A 20,789-nucleotide genomic window follows, 5' to 3' on the forward strand; every position below is an offset into this window, starting at 1 on the left:
GGAACTACGTTGCCAATCTTTGCTCGTTTCGCTCACATCCATGAAAACTGGTCAGGTTCTTTCTGCTGCGCAACCCAATTTGCGCTACAGTTTGCCTGTGGTCAGACAGCCTGATTTACACCCGTAAATCGCCTAATAATGCTAAACGCCATCCACGTTATGTTTCAGTTGTGTTTCTTTGTGGCATATCGAACAAGTTCATGAAAATAAAAGCAGATATCAGAAAACAGTTTTATTTCTGAGAGAGGCGAAAATAAAAAGTGTTATTGTCACAATAACATTAAAATGCACATTCGTTGAAAGATTTCACTAAATGCAGTTCGCGTGGTGCACAGGCTGGCTACATTAGCGGGGTTAAACAACCGTCAGCATTGGCTGCCATTCGTGACATAGTCGTGGTGGGTGGCGACTCGGAAGCGGAGTGTGTGATAGCTAATTATAATACGAAATATATACGTTGTACACTATTTAGATATTTTAAAACTTCAGTCTAATTGCTGTAGGAGGTATCTTGAGTGACAAGATGATCAATATTAATCAAATACTAGCTTGTCACCTCAATGACCAACGTTACGAGTATTGCACAGGTACCTGCCAGTTAAATCACGTGATTGTCATATGACAGTCACGTGAACGTGAATGTGAATGTGCGTTTGCTCGAGTGCTCGCGGTGAACCATTATATGCGTTGGCGAACGTGTGAACCACCCAGAATGGATCTCAGCTGGTGTAATACTATCACAGTTCTAGCCCTTGATGACTGTTTTGTAATAGTTTTCACACTTTTACGTAAATGCTTTCGACTAGAAATCAGAAATAGATAAATATTAAAATTGTCACTGAAAGACACACGTGAGATGTTTCATGTGACGAACACCATTACAGATGAGCATGCTGATGTCGATTATCTCCCCTTGAATCATAGTCCCTAAATCACTTCTTCAGTAAAATAGGGACATTTTAGAAAGAAAGTATCATTAAATGGATTACTTAAAGGGAGATAACTACTAAAGTAAGTGATGGCATAAAAAAATAATTCACACCAACATACAACTCATAGCACACTCGTCCAGATGGCAAACATGTGTGGCACAAAATAATATGTATATGAAAACGTGTATATGAAACGAATAATTATCATCTAAGATATAAACCGGTCTCAGGACCATTTGGTACACTCAATACAACGGAGAATGACGGCAACCAATACACCTAAGGAAGGTAACTCCTGGTGTCTAGTGGCGCCTTCTACCAGTATGAGGGCATGGTCGAGACTCCCCACTTAGCCTGCAGGCACTCGGGAGGGGGGATGAAGTCGTTGGGGTCGGGGATGCCGTCAACGATGTCGTAGAAGTGCATGGTGACGGTGTCGTTTGGAGTCTCCTCTGGTCCGATGATGAGAGAATGGATGGGGTAGCAGCCGTTTAGTGTGAAAGATCCGAGCCATGTTTCCCCTGAAAGAAACAGTTTCCATGGTGATTAAAGAATTGGAAAGGGCATTTAACAGAATATAGCATGTGAATTATATGTGTTAATAGGCTGTGTAAAATGTCTCAGTTGTTTCGCGGCTAGATGCTCCACGCGAACAACACTCTGACAAAGAAGGGAACACAATCAGGGTAGATAAGAAACGATCATCTGTTCCCCATACTGGTCTAAGGGACGCAACTCTGTACAGCAAATTGCAGCACTCGAATGAGGCACATCATTCTACGGAAATTTAAGCCATTTCAAGTCGTTTTAGCAATACTGCAATTTGCAGTTTGTTAAATAACAGCATTTACACCCGAGGTGGTAGATTCAAATATACCGAAGATGATCTTTTGTGAAATCTGGAACCAGCTGATCTCCACAATTAAGGGACATAACTGGTGAAATTATTCTCTGTGACATGAACCAGTAAAACTAAAACTAAAAACTATTTAAATCTAATGTCACGCTTCATGATCAATATGTAACATCCTACTGCGGGAAGTAGTTTGTTTGTTGTTTAGCGCCGCAAGTAGCAATACACGAGCCATGCGGTGGCAGTCTGTAAACATATCAGGACCTGAGATGGACTCCTTTGTTAATTTGGTCTCAAGGTCTGAAGGTAAAACTGGGATATACATGTACATGTATAGAGATTACAAAATGAGATGGACTCCTTTGTTAATTTGGTCTCAAGGTCTGAAGGTAAAACTGGGATATACATGTACATGTATAGAGATTACAAAAAAGAGTGAATGTTGAATACGGAAAATGCGAAAGCTAGTGAATAAATCACAACGTTTAAAAATATTGAGTTGGGATATTTTCCATATTCAGCATTTGTGACCTATTTATTACACTTCCAGACTCGATTATTTACAGACAGCCGCCATATAGCTGGAATATTGCTGACTGCGGCGTAAAACTCACTCACTCACTCACTATTTATTACACTGACAAAGGACGGAAACAGTTTCAACCACGATGATATATGCAACAGAAGAAACAAAAACAGAAATATAAACAAAACGAAAGGGAGATAACGATTACGTTTTAGATGAATATAGACAATTATCAATATTCAGTTGAAAAATAATACCAGTCCCAATCCAAAACCCCTATGTTTTGTTTGATTGACATTTTTTGGTCAAATACTGCTTGAACTGAGTTGTAAAGTTCACAAGAAATATCGAGATGGAAAGAGAAAGTTTGGCATTATGACGGCACAATTACCGAATAGCCTAGTTTGGTTGTACAACATTTGTTTCAAATAACCAAGATGATCTCATACAGAAAAAGAAAATTCAGATTACATGTACAATAAAATGCATGAAAATTCATCGGTGCGTTTTCACAGCAAACAGACTGGCAGTTTGGATTTGGCCATATCTTTCCAGGCTGGAGTTGGACTCTTTTGTTTCAATGTGTAGGAGGCAGACTAGGATATTATGCAGTACTTGTCATCTCCTCTACCTCCCGCTTAAAAGATGGAAATATTCGGAAGCCATCATTTGTACATTGTATCAAACTTACAAGTCCTCTTATACTTACCGACAACGTTGTGTTTAATATGCTCCTCTGGAGGAGCAAACAAATTTCATCCCATCGACAAAATCATGTCATGTGTTTCCTTCAAATGCATATTTCGCTGGTAATGACGGATATCTTGGGGAAAGTGTGTTACCATGAAATTTTTGTGTTTTTCAAGCAGTAACCAAAACACAACTAGTCTGTATAAGAATGAATCAACGTCCCCACACACTAGAAATATAATAACAGGGACCCTTACTTTGTCTGAATGGGATCCTGTCGGACCATTCCTGGGCGAACACCTCCTCCCCTGGGCCCCCGATGTAGTACTCGTTCTCGAAGGTAGCGTTAGGGGGGATTCCAAAGTCCCTCCACGTCCTGGGAACGGACTTGATGCATTCCTTGGTCTTCAGGTTGAAGTCGTACGCCACATTGTCGTTGTTGAGGACCAAGTATTCGTGCAGTCTGTAGAGTGAATGAGTAGATTAGTCTTACACCGCTATTAGAAATATTCCAGTAACATCACCCGCCATGGGCTTCACACTTTGCACCCATGTGGGGGAACGAACCCGTGTCTAACCCTCAACGCTTCAGAATAACCCACCGCCACTTGGGAATCAAATCCGCATTTTCCAAGTGACGAGCTATCGCTTTAACCACTAGGCTACCCCACCGCCCCATAATCTGTAGAAATGTAATGAACATACATATACTTTTTTTAAAAAGTAGGGGAACTTCATGGGGTTTTTTATTTGCGATTAAAAGTATTTCGGAGATTTATCGGAGTCAATCAATGTTGATATGATAAATAAATATTGAATGATTTCAGATTGCACTTCTGTAGCTATTTTGAATGTCTTTACAACCATAGCTATTTGGAATGAAGTCGCGTTTGAAAGATGATTGGTGTACGTCGTGTAATTTGCACGTGTACGATTTTCATTTTAAAACAAACAACTGGAAACAAACACTAACAAATGAGTGATGCAAGATGAGTGTTAAAATTAATGTTCTAAGTGATTTCTCGACGCTCTTGAGTATCAAGTATAGGACCCCATGCACGTGTGTGTGGCTACTGCTTTGTGCACGTGCATATCACGTATTGTGTTAAGGGGTGGTAACAGAGGGAAATGGTGGTGCTTTGAGATGTCTGTACTTGAAACGTTTGCCAGCGTTAACACTTCCTATCCAAATTGAAAGTTCAGGTTCCCCTATCTTTTTGAAGAGTATATAAGTAACACGGAGAGTCGGACTGGAGAGAGAGTGTGAACATGGGTCGAGACAACTTTGTTTAGGTTGGTTTGTTGTTTTACGCCGCACTCAGCAATCTTCCAGTTATATGACAGCGGTCTTCTGTATACAATCGAGTCTGGACCAGACGTGCCAGTGATCAACACCATGAACATCGTTCTACGCAAATGGGATAAGATGACGTGTCAACAAATATGTCTGTGAGTCTGTCCACCCAATTCAGTTAGTCGCCTCTTACGACAAACCTGGGTTACTGGAGATCAATTCTAACGCAGATCTTTATTGGTTAAGACCGAGAATTGGGACATCATGGGGACGGACTGTCAGGGGTAATCATAACTCACTGTCGGCCTGGGATGATCTCGCGTTCCTCCTCGAACATCACCTTCCTCCTGTTAGTGGCATCGTAGCCGATGATGAAGCGACGGATGACGTCATCCACGTGGTTGATCTCCATCCCTCGGAACTGTAAGATTGAGTGAGTGAGTTTAGTTTTACTCTAGCGATATTCCGGCTATATCACTGCTGTTGACAGCAGTTGTCACTGCTGCTGTATGATCACACATCATACCCATGTGCGGAATCAAACCTGGGTCCGTCGAAACGAGAGAACCCTTAAACCACTAGGCTACCCGATCGCCCCGAAACTTTAAAACAATCATGCGTATATAAAACCAGAGACACATTACACGCACAGAAAGACTTCAGCTCTTTCGGAGTCACTCGTAAAATGTAAGAAGACATGACGCGGATATGTTCCTCATTCCCCAAAATACTATTCAACAGAAGATAACATGGATGAGAGGTCAAATAATCCACTTCTAAATATTCTCATAGCGCAGTTTTGACTCGCTACACATTTCTTTCTCTCACTGTTTATACATATTTTGATGTTGACAGTTTTGCTTATAGTACACGTTTGCTAAATAAATGAAATACCCTTGGCCCAACCACAGTTGTCAAGTTTTTGTCAGTGTATTCAGCAATATGATTCTGAGGTAGCATTTTGATAGAGTGAAAAACTATAATCATGAAAAGGCAAAACATTATGTTTATAATGAGTTTACTAAAGAATTACTGTAAGTTAAAAATATCATTTCCAGATATATTTTAGTATTCCCAGTGTGCATTTACATGCTGTACTTGTTATGCCCTGACCTGTTGTCATTTTCGAATTCCTCTGTTTAATGCTGTTTCGAAACCAGGAGAAAGGTGTCACTTAGACCCTTATCAGCGACATGGGCACTTTGCCCACTGATATGGCCATTCACAATGCGTGGACGGGACGCCGAAGTCCACCATAATCTAATCTTGTAGAAGAAGTGATCAGAAACACACACCTTTGAACTTTCTTAGCACCTGTATTGAGATATTGTTATCACTTACTTACTGCATGAGTTTTCCGAATGACAAGAACTATATAGCGGGGATAATAATATACTGTAAACTACGCTATTGAACAACAACGCACGAATGTCAAGGACCGGAACAACGTACCAGTGGGACTTAAAGAAAAAGCAAAGATGATAAACAGTCGAGGTGCCTCCTATTACTGAGGGTCTTTATGTCAGTTTTGACTCGTGGAAACTGTGTCATCACACAGTCCATAGTTTACATGCTAAGCGGTCACATACCCTACAAATGTTTTCCAGAGTGCCCACACTATGTTGATCTTTATTTACCCAAAACATTACCATTTCAACATTTTGCAGATTAAAAGTACACCATAATAACTGGAGTTTGTCAAAAACCAATTGTCCCGATAATCAAATTGAAGGAAAAAGAAAGGGAGATACCATTTATATCTGAAAGGAGTAAAGTCAAACATGAAAAAACTGTCACCAGACCATAAATTGCTGTTTTATGACTGTAGGCGAAATGGGAACATACCCCCGGTTACTCTTGCTGTGAAATGTTTTCGAAATAACGATATAGAATAGTGCCTTTAAGTTCGTTATCCGTCGTTAACAAGGTGCCAGGAGCATGTACTTGATTTCAATACTTTTAATGCACAAAGGGGTATTTTGGACCTTGTGTAGCAGCCGAGGGCAACGTAGAACCTGTCATCAAAAGTTGGACGGTTTACTGTGCCGACTTACGTCACCTGGGTGCAAGGGACGTTGGTTCGTATTCTTCCCATGTTTTCAGTGAAGTCAGCTCTATACCTGTGGTCGTGGTTTTCACCAGTGCGGTGAAAGTGGATTTATTTCCACATCAAGCTGACATACCTCGAGATAACCGACGATGTGGGGTTATCCCTCAGCACGCGCTATTATGGGAGCATCTAACAACCTGACTGTATACATACGCAAATAAGATATATAGTATTTATAGTTGTGGAGGCAGATATAACAATGGCCTTCGAGAAAACCGTGGCTGAGGTGTGACTACACTGCACTTTGAGACATATCAGTGGGGTTGGGCCTTCGAGACTATCTGGTTCAGGTACATGTATAACAATGGGAAATGGCCTACGAGAAAAACAATAAATGCCGTTATCCTGGTATCATATTACACTAGTGGACCGTTATTAGGTCACACCTGGCTTACAGCTGATTGTTTATACCTACGCCCTTGATGGTTCCTACACATTCGATGTCATGCAAAAATACCTTTAACAATAACGGTACACATGCACAAACTTAATGCTTCTGTTAACTTTCATTACTGGAATGGGGGTGGCGGGGAGGGAGGGGGGATCAATACTGATCACAACTTTGGGGGCCCTTGCACTCGGGAAGGGTTGCGGTGGGTGAGGATCTGTTATGACCGTCAACTTGGGTGGAGTTACACAGGGTACTAGATGAAGGTGCTTCACTGACCGTACACTTGGAGTAGGGTGACTCGGGGATAGAGGAGGGTGTTGTACTGACCGTAAACTGGGGTGGTGTTATGCATGGAGATGGGAGTTGCCCCAAGGCTCCAACGGCCATCAACACACACGCGATCAGCGAGATCTTCGACATATCGTCTCTTCAGCGCTACACAGAGAGGAGGGGACTGAGGACATCAATCGTTATATACCCGTGTCAACACGCGCTGATCACATGGCTGTCAATATCTGGCATATCACATGTTCAGACACCTTGTGTTTAGGCTGCTGTGTGAGTATCATATGACAGGCATCCATTCTATATTGTCATAAGCTCCCCTTGTTTTAACCCTTGGGGCCATAATAACAAAAGATTTGACCACTCTTCAGGGACTTTGTTCTCATGCATATATAACTCAATATATATAAGTTTATGTGTGGTTTTGCTTTGTGAATGAGTTCCAGGCATAGCTTTTATACCCACCACCCTAAAATAACTACGATTTATATGATTTTTCTGCATAAATAAATAAATAAATAAATAAATAATAAAAATAAAGGAGCGTTAAAGTCGTGGGTGGGTGAGAGCTGTAAGATGTCGTCTGTCTCTGCTCTCGCATTGTCGACACCGTTTTCTGCCAACATACCTAGCTTTGGAATTCTGGATCAGAATGCATCCCTAGACACCTGTGCTTGTACGGACAGGTGATCAAACCGGTTTAGGTACTTGGTCACTGTTTCACTGACCCCGACAGCGAGGATCTTTACGCGCACCTTTGAACATTTCCCGTGTCAACAAACGAGTTTGACTTTAATTTGGTCATGCCTTTAAATGTTTATGAATATGCCATAGGCTGGATGTCTGCAATTTTATTTATACCAACCCTCGTGTTTTACCTTGTTATTAGACTTGTCTTCCTGTTCGCAGTCATAGGATTATCGGGACGGTTAGTTAGCCTAGTGGTTGAGGAGTTCGCCCGGCCCGCCGAGGGTTCGATTCGATTCCCTAACTGGGTACAGCATATACCGCTCACGTGTGGATTATAAATAGCCACGAATAGCTGGCCCATTGCTGATGCAGCGTTATGCAATATTCACTCACTGCTTCAAACATGAGTAACGGTAAAACAATCACTGCGTTAATATTATAATCATTCCTATGCGGTCGGTGTAACGAACGCCCGGTTTGTCCACGTGTTCACCCAACCGCCCCAACGTCCGCTGATAAAATTTAAGATGACCCAAGTTCTCGCAGAACCGTTTCCTTTTCATTATCAAGCTCAGGGTAACCCTCTACAAAACTGAAGCACGGAGAAAACATCCTCGACATTTTAACATGTTCACCTGCCGATTGAGACAGTTTGCTTTCATCTTCAAGCAATTTGAGATTAATGATGACTAGAAGACTAGGAACGGACTTAGAGTGTATAACGTTTTCGGATTCCGTGTATGTATAGAGGCCATATCACGTGAAGATCTGTCCGCGGATCACCACATTGTGGTACAGTATTTGTTCTACTTGTAATCAGAAGTCTAAGTGTTGTAGAGATAACCTCGATAACCAGTGATAACAACCATAAGTGCCTGCAATGTCATTAACACCAGATCTAAGCGTTCGCTACTGCTACCCGAAGATTGAACGGCCCCCTGTTACTAGTCACGTCAGAAAGACGTTTCATGTGACCAATCAGAGCTTTTCTTACGACATACCGGAAGTGAAAGCCGAACGCGTTAACACAGTAATCATGCAGTTTCCATACGTAACATACTCTCTAGACCATCTTTCCTTATTCCATTTCAATTCTCAGATACATCACGCATAACAAGGCAATATATATATATATATCACATCTTTGAAGTATATATACGTGCTTTTATATACATATGGATACATAGAATATCGTGACAGTTTCTGTAGAGGATATATATAGCACACTCGCCTTTCATTTCAAGCATGGGTACTGAAGGCCTATTCTACCCTGGTCCTTCACGGGTCACAATAGATTGGGCCATAAATGGCAATTAGGTCGTTTAGCCAAACATGACGACGGTCCCACATTTTCACATAAGTGTAGATATAAATCTAAAAAAAATTGTATTCTGTTTTATTTTTATCCGAAAGTTCTACAGCGATACTTGACACACTTGCTTGACGACGGTGTTAAAACTTAAACCGAAACGTCACTGGAATAGAGTAGTTGCTAATCCATACAGTGTTGTTTTTCCTTGCTTTGGCAAATGTTGGCTTCCTACATGATTCATTTTATTGGTCGGTCAAAGGTTGCGCCTACGCGACCTGCCGAGGACTGTTTTCAGATCTCTTTGTGATGGTCGGGCACCTATAACAGATGTGGAAACATTGTTTGCCACAATCGCATTCACTGGCTCATACATGTGTGGATATTTATTTTCCCAAACTTACAAGGGTTCAACGGTGAAGTAACAACATGATACTCTGAACTATCACATCTTGGTTTCCTCATGTTCTAATTTGAAGTGCAAGGTTGAAGCTCACCTGATTCACTGTGAATCGTGATGACGACACATGTATCTAATACAAGGCTGCAAAAATACATAAAGGAGTGTGGTAAAAGGTCAGATGTGACTGCAAGGTATTCGATGTGCTACAGTTGTCCCGTAAATATGAGTTGTAGTTATAGTAGAAGTAGCAGTTGTTGTACTAGTAGTTTGTTTGTTTGTTCGTTTGTTTGTTTCATATTAATAGTGTTTAACGCCGCACTCAATATTATGTCAGTGACATGCCAGTGGTCTGAAATAACTGGGTCTGCACCAGACAATCCCGTGACCAACATTATGAGCATCGATCTACGCATCTAGGATACGACGCTATGTGTCAACTAAGTCAACGAATCTGACCACAAGTTCCTGTTAGTCGCCTCTTACGACAAGCCTGATTTGCTGAAGATCGTTTCCAATCCGGATCTTCACGGGTCGTACAACTAGTAGTAGCTGTTTGTAGTAGTACTAGTAGTAGTAGTAGTAGTAGTAGTAGTAGTAGTGGTGGTGGTGGTGGTGGTGGTGGTGGTGTCGGGTATTCATTTAGCTGACATTTCATTGAATCAGATGTCTACACTGGGAAGCTGAGCGTACCAATCACAATGCTTCCTTTATGATTCTGTTCCGCTTCTTTTATTCCATCGATTAAACTTGGCAAAAAATTGTTGCAGAGGTACTTGAAACAGACAGGACTCCTTGCATATATTTTTGTAAGGTTTCAGACCTGACAATTTGTCTGTATGACTTTTTCCTTCATTCTAGCTAAGTCGTGGCTGCAGCCGCCACCTCTGTTAACGCTGGCAAACTCTGTTGTAACGGCATATCTGATTGGCTACTGTGAGAGGGCGGAACCAGCAAATTTAAAGGGAGGTAACAAAATTTCGGGCCGAGCCGTAGATGCATCCAGGATACTTGTGGAGATTTATCGGAAAACATACAGTGGAGATTATCGAGAATGGCTTCTATGGTGAACTTCAATTATTCGTCCTGTGTTGGAGTATTTCGTATATGTGTACTGTTAGTCTATTAGTATTTATTACTTTCATTACGATTAGGTAGAAATAGTCGGCGTATTTTCCGCTAATGGTTAAGGAAGCATGAGCCCATCCAGACGGAGTATATTGCCAGCCGTGAATGAAGACTGGATTACGGAGCATATACACGTTTGGTAGGCCACATTCACTGACCTTTACAGCATGGCAACAATGCTGAAGAGAAAAAATACACAGTGTTCTCATACTTGATCAAAATACTCCACGTTAGTGAAACGTTACTTGTCTACAAAATATCGTGGAAACATCACAACTATATAACACCTGCATCAAATACATCTTCATTTATGTTTATCTTATTCTTAAACACGATGACATCTGGTTGTATGCTTCTTTCCTGTATGACCTTCATATTTTTCATTTATCAGGGCTGACATGCTCAAAGCAATCCCAACGCTACAATGATTGTAACTCCCATTCTTCAACATAGACTGAAGACAGTCGTAGCGCTGATTGCTTTGTGCAGATGGGCCCTGAACTGATAGTTGTCACTACGTGTGGGGTGGGTGTGCCGATTCAGTGTAAACTAGATGGGTATATCAGAGCCAGCCATTAGGCTGAAGACCTCCTGGACATAATCTAAACTTCGAGAGCCTTAATCTTTTCTACTGAACAATGGTGTTGTCCTGTTGACCATTACAAACCTGCACATTATCGTATGAGTAAATAAACGCCACCCACGTTATGTTTGTCTCAAACTTATATTATTTGTGTTTGGTTGTGACATATTGCACATGTTCATGGAACCAGACACAGTTTTCAGAAAATAGTTTATTTTTGACAGATGCGAAAATAGAAAGCGTAATGATCACAATAACATTAAAATGCACATTCGTTGAAAGAGTTTTACTAAATGCAAGTGCACAGACTGGATACATTGCCGGGCATCAACAACCGTCAGCATTGTAATGTCATAATGTCATAAGTGACAAACAGTCAAAAACAAATACGATCGGTTGCAGGTGACCTTGGATCGTGATCACAGTAGATGGTGACTGGGATGTGTGAAAGCTCATTAAAATCTGAAATATATACCTTCTACACTACTCAGAATCTTATAAAAATTCCATGTAATTGCTGAAGAAGATATCTCGGCGAACCAAATAAATTAATATTAATCAAATACATACTTGCCAACTCAATGACCAACGTTATGAGTATTGCACAGGTACCTGCCAGTTAAATCACGTGATTGTCATATGACAGTCACGTGAACGTGAACGTGAGTGTGCGTTGGCTCGAGTGCTCGCGGTGAACCATTATATGTGTTGGAGAACGTGTGAACCGCCCAGAATGGATCTCAGCTGGTGTAATACTATCACAGTTCTAGCCCTTGATGACTGTTTTGTAATAGTTTTCACACTTTTACGTAAATGCTTTCGACTAGAAATCAGAAATAGATAAATATTAAAATTGTCACTGAAAGACACACGTGAGATGTTTCATGTGACGAACACCATTACAGATGAGCATGCGGATGTCGATTATCTCCCTTAAATCACAGTCCCTAAATCACGTCTTCAGTAAAATAGGGACATTTTAATAAAAGTTTAATTGAAAAGACTTCTTTAAAGGAGATAACTACTGAAGCAAGTGATGTCCTCAGAAATAATTCACACTTACACCTTACAGTACACTCGTTCAGATTGGAAACAAATGTGACACAAAATATATGTATATGAAAACACATTTAGAATAATTAACATCTAAAATATATAGCGGCATCTGGACCATTTGATACACTCAACACAATGGAGAATGGCGGCAACCAATACACCTAAACGAGGTAACTCCTGGTGTCTAATGCCGCCCTCTACCAGTATGAACGGATGGTCGAGACTCCCCACTTAGCCTGCAGGCACTCGGGAGGGGGGATGAAGTCGTTGGGGTCGAGGATACCGTCAACGATGTCGTAATAGTGGACGGAGATCGTGTCGTTTGGAGTTTCTTCCGGTCCAATGATGAAAGATTGGATTGGGTAGCAGCCGTTGAGTGAAAAGGATCCGAGCCATGATTCCCCTGAAAGAAGCGGTTACCATGAATTGGGAAAGAGGGCTAACAGAGTACAGGGAGTTTATATGATGTACTTATAGACTCTTTGAACAATGTCGTGGCATCCTGGACATCATTCTGACCTAGCAAAAACTAAAGGGTATTTAAAATGCAAACAACGTTTATTTGGTTCCCAGCATAGGTCAAAAGGACGGAACTCTGTACAGCTCATTGCAGCCCACGAATAAGCTATGTTATTAGCGTAAATGTATCATGCTATTTCAAGTCACTCTAACAAAGAAATATGCAATTTGATGACATTTATACCCACGGTGGTAGATTCTAATGCACTGAGGATAAACATTTGAGAAATGTGGATATGATTGTCACAACGTCTACCCAACCAATGTAAGAGCAGCCGTTGGACGGATGAATTATTACACATTCATTCGAATTGTTGTTGGTTTTGGCTATTACTGCTGGTACACTCGATCTGTTGTTTTGTGACATGAACCAGCAAAACCAGCAAAACCAGCAAAACTCTACATGAATTATTTAAATTCACTCTTTCTGACCAACGTGTGATATCCTACAGCAGGGAGTAGTTTGTTTTTAACGCTGCATTGAACAATATTCCTGCTGTATCATGGTGGTCTGTGAATAAATCTAGACCAAACGATCAAGAAATCAACTGCGCGTCCATTTATCGATCGCTAGAAATTGATCTTACTTTAGCTCAAGGTTGACAGAGGTTTGTTCAAGGTCATTAATGAATGAAGTAAGCAATTAAGTAAAACATTAAGTAAAACATATGTCCACAAAATAAATAAAAGTATTGTCTGAAGAAAACCTTATCGTATGTTTACAGTGAAATGTCACTTTAAACAAAACAGTGAATCGAATAAACCATAATTAAGATTATGAATTCTCATAAATGTACTTTTCCAGCTGGAAATTTAACTCTCAGAATTTTATTCAACTTAGGATAAAAGTAGGTTAACAAACGTTCATAGATTCAAATCGATATTATTGGTTTGTATTAGAAGGGGGTTAACAAACGTTCATAGATTCAAATCGATATTATTGGTTTGTATTAGAAGGGGGTATGCACATGTAATGAGTGAGTGAGGGAGGGAGTTTAGTTTTACGCCGCTCTCAGCAATATTCCAGCTATATGGCGGCGGTCTGTAAATAATCGAGTCTGGACCAGACAATCTAGTGATTGACAACATGAGCATTGATCTGCGCAATTGGGAACTGATGACATGTGTCAACCAAGTCAGCGAGCCTGACCACCCGATCCCGTTAGTCGCCTCTTGCGACAAGAATAGTCATCTTTTATGGCAATCATGGGTTGCTGAAGGCCTATTCTACCCCGGGACCTTTACGGGTTATACGTAATGAAACACAGACAGCAAGTATGGTTGGTCTAAGTTAACGCTCATCACATTGGTGCATTGGTTTCACTGTTCTATCTACTGTGTCTACCCCCTTGTAATACAAATAACAACGATATGAATCTATATTATCTTCGAGATTTAAGAGTACATTTGGCAAGGTAAACTTATGAGGATAAGCGATCTTAATTTCACTTAATTTGATTTACTTCTTTGTTTAAAGTGAAAGTCATCGCTACGTTTTCACAGCAAACAGACTATAGGCAATTTGGATGTGGTCAGTTTGTCCAGGCTGGAGTTGGACTCCTTTCTTAATTTGTTCTAAATGTGAGAGATATTATGCAATGCTTGTCATCTCCTCTGCCCCCGGCTTGAAAGATGAAAATATTCGGAAGCCATCATTTGTACATAGTAGCAAACTTGCAAGTCCTCTTATATACTACCGACAGAAAATAAGGGAACCAAGAAATTGAATGTAGATGACTTTGACTGTGACAGGGTCCGATATCGTGGCGTATCTCCCAAACGCAACATCCAATGACAATGGAATTTCGCGTAACTCCTGTAAATGTACTGGAGAAGTCGCAATCACTAATGCAATAGAGATTGACACTTACTGACAGAAATGCCTCCGAGGCAGTATCTCGGTGAAGCAACAAAATGGAGAATTGTGGGGATGATAGAGGGGGGGGGGGGGGGGGACATCATTATGTGAAGTTGCCCGGCAGATGGGTAAATCAAAAAGTGTAATTTCACGCCTGTGGGAGACGTACCGTCAAACGGGTGGGGTTGCAACGAGACCTGGGCGTGGTAGACCAAAATCAACGACACCACGACAGGATCGTCTCATTACGTTAATTGCTCTACGCGATAGGTTTAAATCGGCCCCTGCCATCAATAGAGAATTCCGCACACTCACTGGAAGACGAATTTCAAACTCAACCGTTAAAAACCGACTCTATCAAGCTCGTCTGAAAGCAAGACGGCCTTTTAAGGGTGTCACCTTTTCAGCTCACCATAAGCGCCAAAGATTGGCATGGGCTAGGCAGCATCAGGGACGGGCTATGCGCCACTGGCGTTACACCATGTTCTCTGATGAGTCAAGGTTTTGCCTACGATTCACAGATGGCAGAAAACGTTGTTGGCGTCGGAGCGGGGAGTGATATGCCAGAGCAGCAATTCTTGACCATGATCGATATGGAGGTGGTAGTGTCATGGTTTGGGGTGGGATTACACATGACAGACGATCAGATTTGGTCATCATTAACGGAGCCATGACTGGTCAGCGATACGTTGACCAAAAATTACGTCCTGTTGTGGCTCCATTGGCTAGAGTTATCGGCCGACATTTTGTATTCCAAGATGAAAATGCCAGACCACATCGGGCCCGAATTGTCTCCGCTTATCTCCGACAAGAAGGTATCCAGACATTGGACTGGCCGTCTAAGTCCCCAGACCTGTCCCCAATTGAACCTCTCTGGGACGTTCTTGGTCGAAGGGTGTACGCCAGGGACCCAGGACCCGCCAACCTGGCCCAGCTTGGTGCAGCTGTCCAAGAGGAATGGCGGGCAATACCACGGGCAACCATCCGGAAATTGATTAACAGCATGCCATCAAGGTGCCGTGAATGTGTTGCCCAACATGGTGGACACACCAGATATTGAACTTGACGCCTAAAATTGATTTAGTGGATATTTAAAGCAGTTTCAAATTCGCTATTATTTCATTAGTTTCCTTATTTCTTGTCGGTAGTATATTTACCGATAACGTTGTGCTTGAGATGCTCCTCTGGAGGAGCAAACATATTTCCATCCAATGAAAAGAATTTCTCATGTGTTTCCTTCAAATGCATATTTCGCTGGTAGTGACGGATATCTTGGGGAAAGTGTGTTACCATGATATTTTTGTGTTTTTCAAGCAGTAACCAGAACACAACCAATCTGTATAAGAATGAATCACCATCCCCACACCATAGAAATATAATAACAGGGATCCTTACTTTGTCTGAATGGGATCCTGTCGGACCATTCCTGGGCGAACACCTCCTCCCCTGGGCCCCCGATGTAGTACTCGTTCTCGAAGGTAGCGTTAGGGGGGATTCCAAAGTCCCTCCACGTCCTGGGAACGGACTTGATGCATTCCTTGGTCTTCAGGTTGAAGTCGTACTCCACATTGTCGTTGTTGAGGATCAAGTACTCGTGCAATCTGTACAATGAGTGGGTGAAATTAGTTTCACGCCTGCTTCAGCAATATTCCTGTATTATGGTAGCCGAAACCAGAATTGAGCTTCGCACATTGCACCCATGTAGGGAATCAAACCCGGGTCTTCTACGTCACGAAGGCACAGTGTCACAGTTTGTCGTCAATTGTGGCCTATATTTTATATATTGGGGGCATATGCCCACTTTAGCTTCCTTTTAATGCAAGGATTGTGCGTACAAACATCCTATTCGTCAAGACTGCTCTGATGCTCAAAACACTTGGGGGTAGAGAGCACGAGAGTACATTTGATGCAACGTTGCATTAATTTATTCGAAACTTTTAATTTAATATTGTAATCTAAATACGTAGTGTTGTATGGTAGTGGTTGGTGGCTGATAGTTAGTGTTATTGAGAGAAAATGTGGTGTGACATTTAACCCATCCCTTGTAATTTATAGAAGAACAGTCCTACAAGTCAGTAACTTCCAAACACGAAATACGTTATTTTGGGTGGTATTTTGGGGGTATTGTCGCAGTAAAAATATTACTCATCATATATTCTTCACCGGTGGAAGTAACGGATGTAATATTTCTAGAATAACTCTGTTCAATACCTATAGATATTATTCAGTTCATTTCATATACACTTGAGGAACAAGATTCCTCGCCATGAGAGAGTTGGCAGGAACGAGAATTAACCACATGTTAGACTGAAGATGTTCAGACTTTGACCTTGTGTTCACCAGGAAGGGACTGTTGGGGGTAATCAAAACTCACTGTCGGCCGGGGATCACCTCGCGTTCTTCCTCGAACAGAACCTTCCTCCTGTTGGTGGCGTCGTATGCTACGATGAAACGTCGAATCAAATCATCCACGTGGTTGATCTCCACCATCCGGAGCTTTAAGAAATACAAATGACACATTAAACAATGTAGACTGGATGAGGGGTCAGCATATTGGAGGCTCACCGAGAATCATAAAAAACAACACGAAACGGATATCATGTTTGTTCCTCGTCGTCTCAGACACACTTGACCAGTATTGCTTGTTTGTTTCTTTGGTTGACGCCACACATAGCAATCTGCCAGCTATATGACGGCGATCTGTAAACAGTTGGATGTGATGAGAGCAATCCAGTGATCAACAGCATGAGAATCGATCGTTGGGACGCGATGACATGTGTCAACCAAGTCAGAGAGCTTGACCACCCAATCCTGTTAGCTGCCTCCATGGCAAGCATGGTTTGTCGAAGATCAGTTCTAACCGGGGTGTGTACGGATGTTTCAAACAGAAAATACCATAGAGTATTTTGCAATCAACTCGGTGTTAGTGCAACATTTAATCCCGAGATGGTAAAACAACTTTACTGAGGATTACTTCAAGTTGAAAAATATAATCGCTATTTTTGATGATGCTTGCATAATCCCAGTTTAACGGTCATTTTCAATTAAAGTAAAAGGGTGTCGGTGAAACATTATCAGCGACAGGGACACTTAATCAGCTGATACCACCATTCACACTGAATGGATCGGACGCCCGAAGTCCACCATAATCTAATCAAGTAGAAGTTGACATGATCATTAACACACACCTTTGAACTTTTTAAGAACCCGTACTGAGAGAGTGCGATCACATAATGACTTCATGCGTTTTCCAAACAACAAGCGCCATCTATTGGAAAAATACTGCCAACTACTGATGAACTCGATTACAACGAACGTATAAAAGATACTTTTATTCTTCCCCAGGCCACATTCAGTTGAAATGTGTATGACGAACTAGAACAAATAGTGCCTTAGGGTTCGTAATACCCGCAGTTTGCTCAGTGGTTGCTAGGAACATATTCTCGAGTTTAATACGTTGTAACGTCTTCATTTAAACGTACAAAGGGTATATGTGACCTTGTGCACCAGGAGATCTAGAGGTCAAGGTTGAAAGTGTCGTCAAAGGTGGACAGTTACCATACCGTACCGTGCCTTACCGTACAGTACAACAACACCACACCACTCTACACTATAGTTTCAGATATAACAACGGGGTACGGTGTTCGGGAATGCCATGGTTCGGATATAACAGTGGGGTGCGGTGTTCGGGAATACCATGGTTCGGATATAACAGTGGGATGCGGTGTTCGGGAATACCATGGTTCGTCTATAACAGTGGGATGCGGTGTTCGGGAAAACCATGGTTCGGATATAACAGTGGGATGCGGTGTTCGGGAATACCATGGTTCGGATATAACAGTGGGATGCGGTGTTCGGGAATACCATGGTTCGGATATAACAGTGGGATGCGGTGTTCGGGAATACCATGGTTCGAATATAACAATGGGATACGGCCTTCGAGAAAACCATCGTTCATATACAACAATGGCGTATGGCTTTCGATAAGACCATTTGTGGTTCGGATGTAACATAGGAATACGGCCTTCGAGAAGACTATGGTACAGTTAATAACAAAAGGTCGTGACCTTCGAGAAGTCCAGTGTTGGGATATAACAATGGCATATCGCTTTCCAGAAGACCAATGTTGAGGAGGTTACAATGGCGTACGGCCTAAGAGAATACCACGGGTCGGATATAATAATGGAGTATGACCTAACTGCCGTTATCTTTGTACAATATTACTCCAGTGCACCGTTATCACACCTGGCTTTATACTTACGACCTTGATGGTCCCTACACACGCGATGTCATACAAAAACATACTTATTAACTATAACGGTACACGATTGGTGGCACTGTTAAAGACAGTTAACAAACTGACACTGGGATTCTCGCAAAGCAAAACCCAGCTAATTACAGTTTGTGCAAATCAGAATCTCGGCTTGCAAAAAAGTCCGAATTACAGTCCTTTTGGGAGGTGAGGTATAAGGATCTGTTCCGATCTTGGGTTGAGTTACACCGGGTGATAGATGAGGGTACTGTGCTGACCGGAAACTGAGGTGGTGTTACAAAGGGTGTTGATGGAGGGCACTGTTATGACCGTGGGGTGAGGTAGCGTTAAACACGAGATTGGAAAAACGGGTGGTGGAGGGTACATATACTGTACTGACCGTAAACTGGGGTGGTGTTACACATGGAGTGGGGAGCTGCCCCAAGGCTCCAACGGCCATCAACACACACACGACCAACGAGATCTTCGACATGTCGACTCTACAGTGCTACAGGAAGAGGAGGGGACTGAGGACATCAAACGTTATATACCCGTGTCAACAAGCGCCGGTCACATGACTGTCAATATCTGGCATATCACATGTTTAGCATGTGTTATCGTATGACATGCCTCAATTTTTCATTGTCATACGCTCCTCTTGTTTTAACCCCGGGGTCATGATGAGTGAGTGAGCGAGTGACTATAGTTTTTTTCACCGCCTTTTAGCAATATTCCAGCAATATCACGTCGGCGGAAACCAGGAATGGGCTTCACGCATAGTACCCATAGAGAAGTAGTAGAAGAATCAAACCTGGGTTGATTGTGACACGTCGCTTTCATCTTCAAACAATTTGAGATTAATGATGACTAGCAGATTAGGAACGGACCTTGATGACTGAAAAGTAAAAGTTTAACTGATCCAGAAAACTGATTGTGAGACATCAGCCTATTTTGCACGGAAGCCTATTAGGGCCACGTTTCGCTATTATTCGGTATCTTGTATCTTGACAATTCAACTTGGTATCTTGAAAAATCAACTTGCTATCTTCAAAATTCAACATAGTATTTTGAACATTCAACATCCTATCTTGAACAATCAACTTAGTATCTTGAAAATTTAAGTTAAACTTATTGTCTTGAACATTCAACTTAGCATCTTGAAAATTCAACATCCCATCTTGAAACTTCAGCTTAACTTTGTTGAATATTCAAGTAGATATCTTGAATATTCAACTCGGTATCATAAAGATTCAACTTAGTATCTTGAAAATTCAACACCCCGTCTTGAAAATTGTTGAATATTCAAGTAAGAATATTGAACATTCACCTTAGTACCTTTAAAATTCAACATAGTATCTTGAAAGTTCAAGATACTTAGTATTTAAGTGAAATGTTCAATGTTCATCGTATGCATTTCAATCTTTCCTTTACATGAACAGTGCCGATAAAACAAAACAGAGATAGTATCATGTCCATGTATTTTTTCTTGGGATTATTTAATGCCGAGATTCTATGCTTTCTACCACAGTATCATGGCTTGATTATACTCGACTATGCAATGAATTCACAGAGACTGTTCACCACCTTGTCAGTGGATGCCCTTCCTTGGCTCAGACATGATGGCATGGCTCGCTGTCTTTAAAACTATCGTCTCCGCCATGCCTGTGGCTTTGACACGGAGGTCCATCCATACGACCTTGAGCATGTCCAGGGCGTCCTCGAAAATAACAATTTTAAACTTCTCTGGAATAGGCCAATATACAGCCTCAGAAAAATTCCTGCCAACAAACCTGATCTTGTCCTATGTGTTAATGCCAATGAACTTATTTACATCATTGAAGTTTCTGTCCCTTTTGACAGCACGATTCAGGGAAAGCGTGATAAATATGCGGACCTCGCCTTTGATTCAGTTC

General features: G+C 41.6%; 2 protein-coding genes across 2 annotated transcripts; both read right to left on the minus strand.

The window, feature by feature from the left end:
• Window positions 1-212: 212 nt before the first annotated feature.
• LOC137298080 (mammalian ependymin-related protein 1-like) lies at window positions 213-7,309 on the minus strand. Its single transcript, XM_067830147.1, has 4 exons — window positions 7,124-7,309; window positions 4,595-4,716; window positions 3,259-3,464; window positions 213-1,453 (listed from the first exon to the last, which is right to left on the minus strand). The coding sequence occupies exons 1-4, from the start codon at window positions 7,214-7,216 to the stop codon at window positions 1,248-1,250; spliced, it is 627 nt and encodes a 208-aa protein (XP_067686248.1). The 5' UTR covers window positions 7,217-7,309; the 3' UTR covers window positions 213-1,247.
• Window positions 7,310-11,384: 4,075 nt separating this feature from the next.
• On the minus strand, window positions 11,385-19,466 carry LOC137298032 (mammalian ependymin-related protein 1-like). Its single transcript, XM_067830067.1, has 4 exons — window positions 19,277-19,466; window positions 16,999-17,120; window positions 16,020-16,225; window positions 11,385-12,650 (listed from the first exon to the last, which is right to left on the minus strand). Exons 1-4 carry the CDS (start codon window positions 19,367-19,369, stop codon window positions 12,445-12,447), a joined length of 627 nt encoding a protein of 208 aa, XP_067686168.1. The 5' UTR covers window positions 19,370-19,466; the 3' UTR covers window positions 11,385-12,444.
• Between the last annotated feature and the right edge of the window lie 1,323 nt (window positions 19,467-20,789).

Source organism: Haliotis asinina, chromosome 10, assembly GCF_037392515.1.
Source record: "Haliotis asinina isolate JCU_RB_2024 chromosome 10, JCU_Hal_asi_v2, whole genome shotgun sequence".
NCBI lineage: Eukaryota > Metazoa > Mollusca > Gastropoda > Lepetellida > Haliotidae > Haliotis > Haliotis asinina.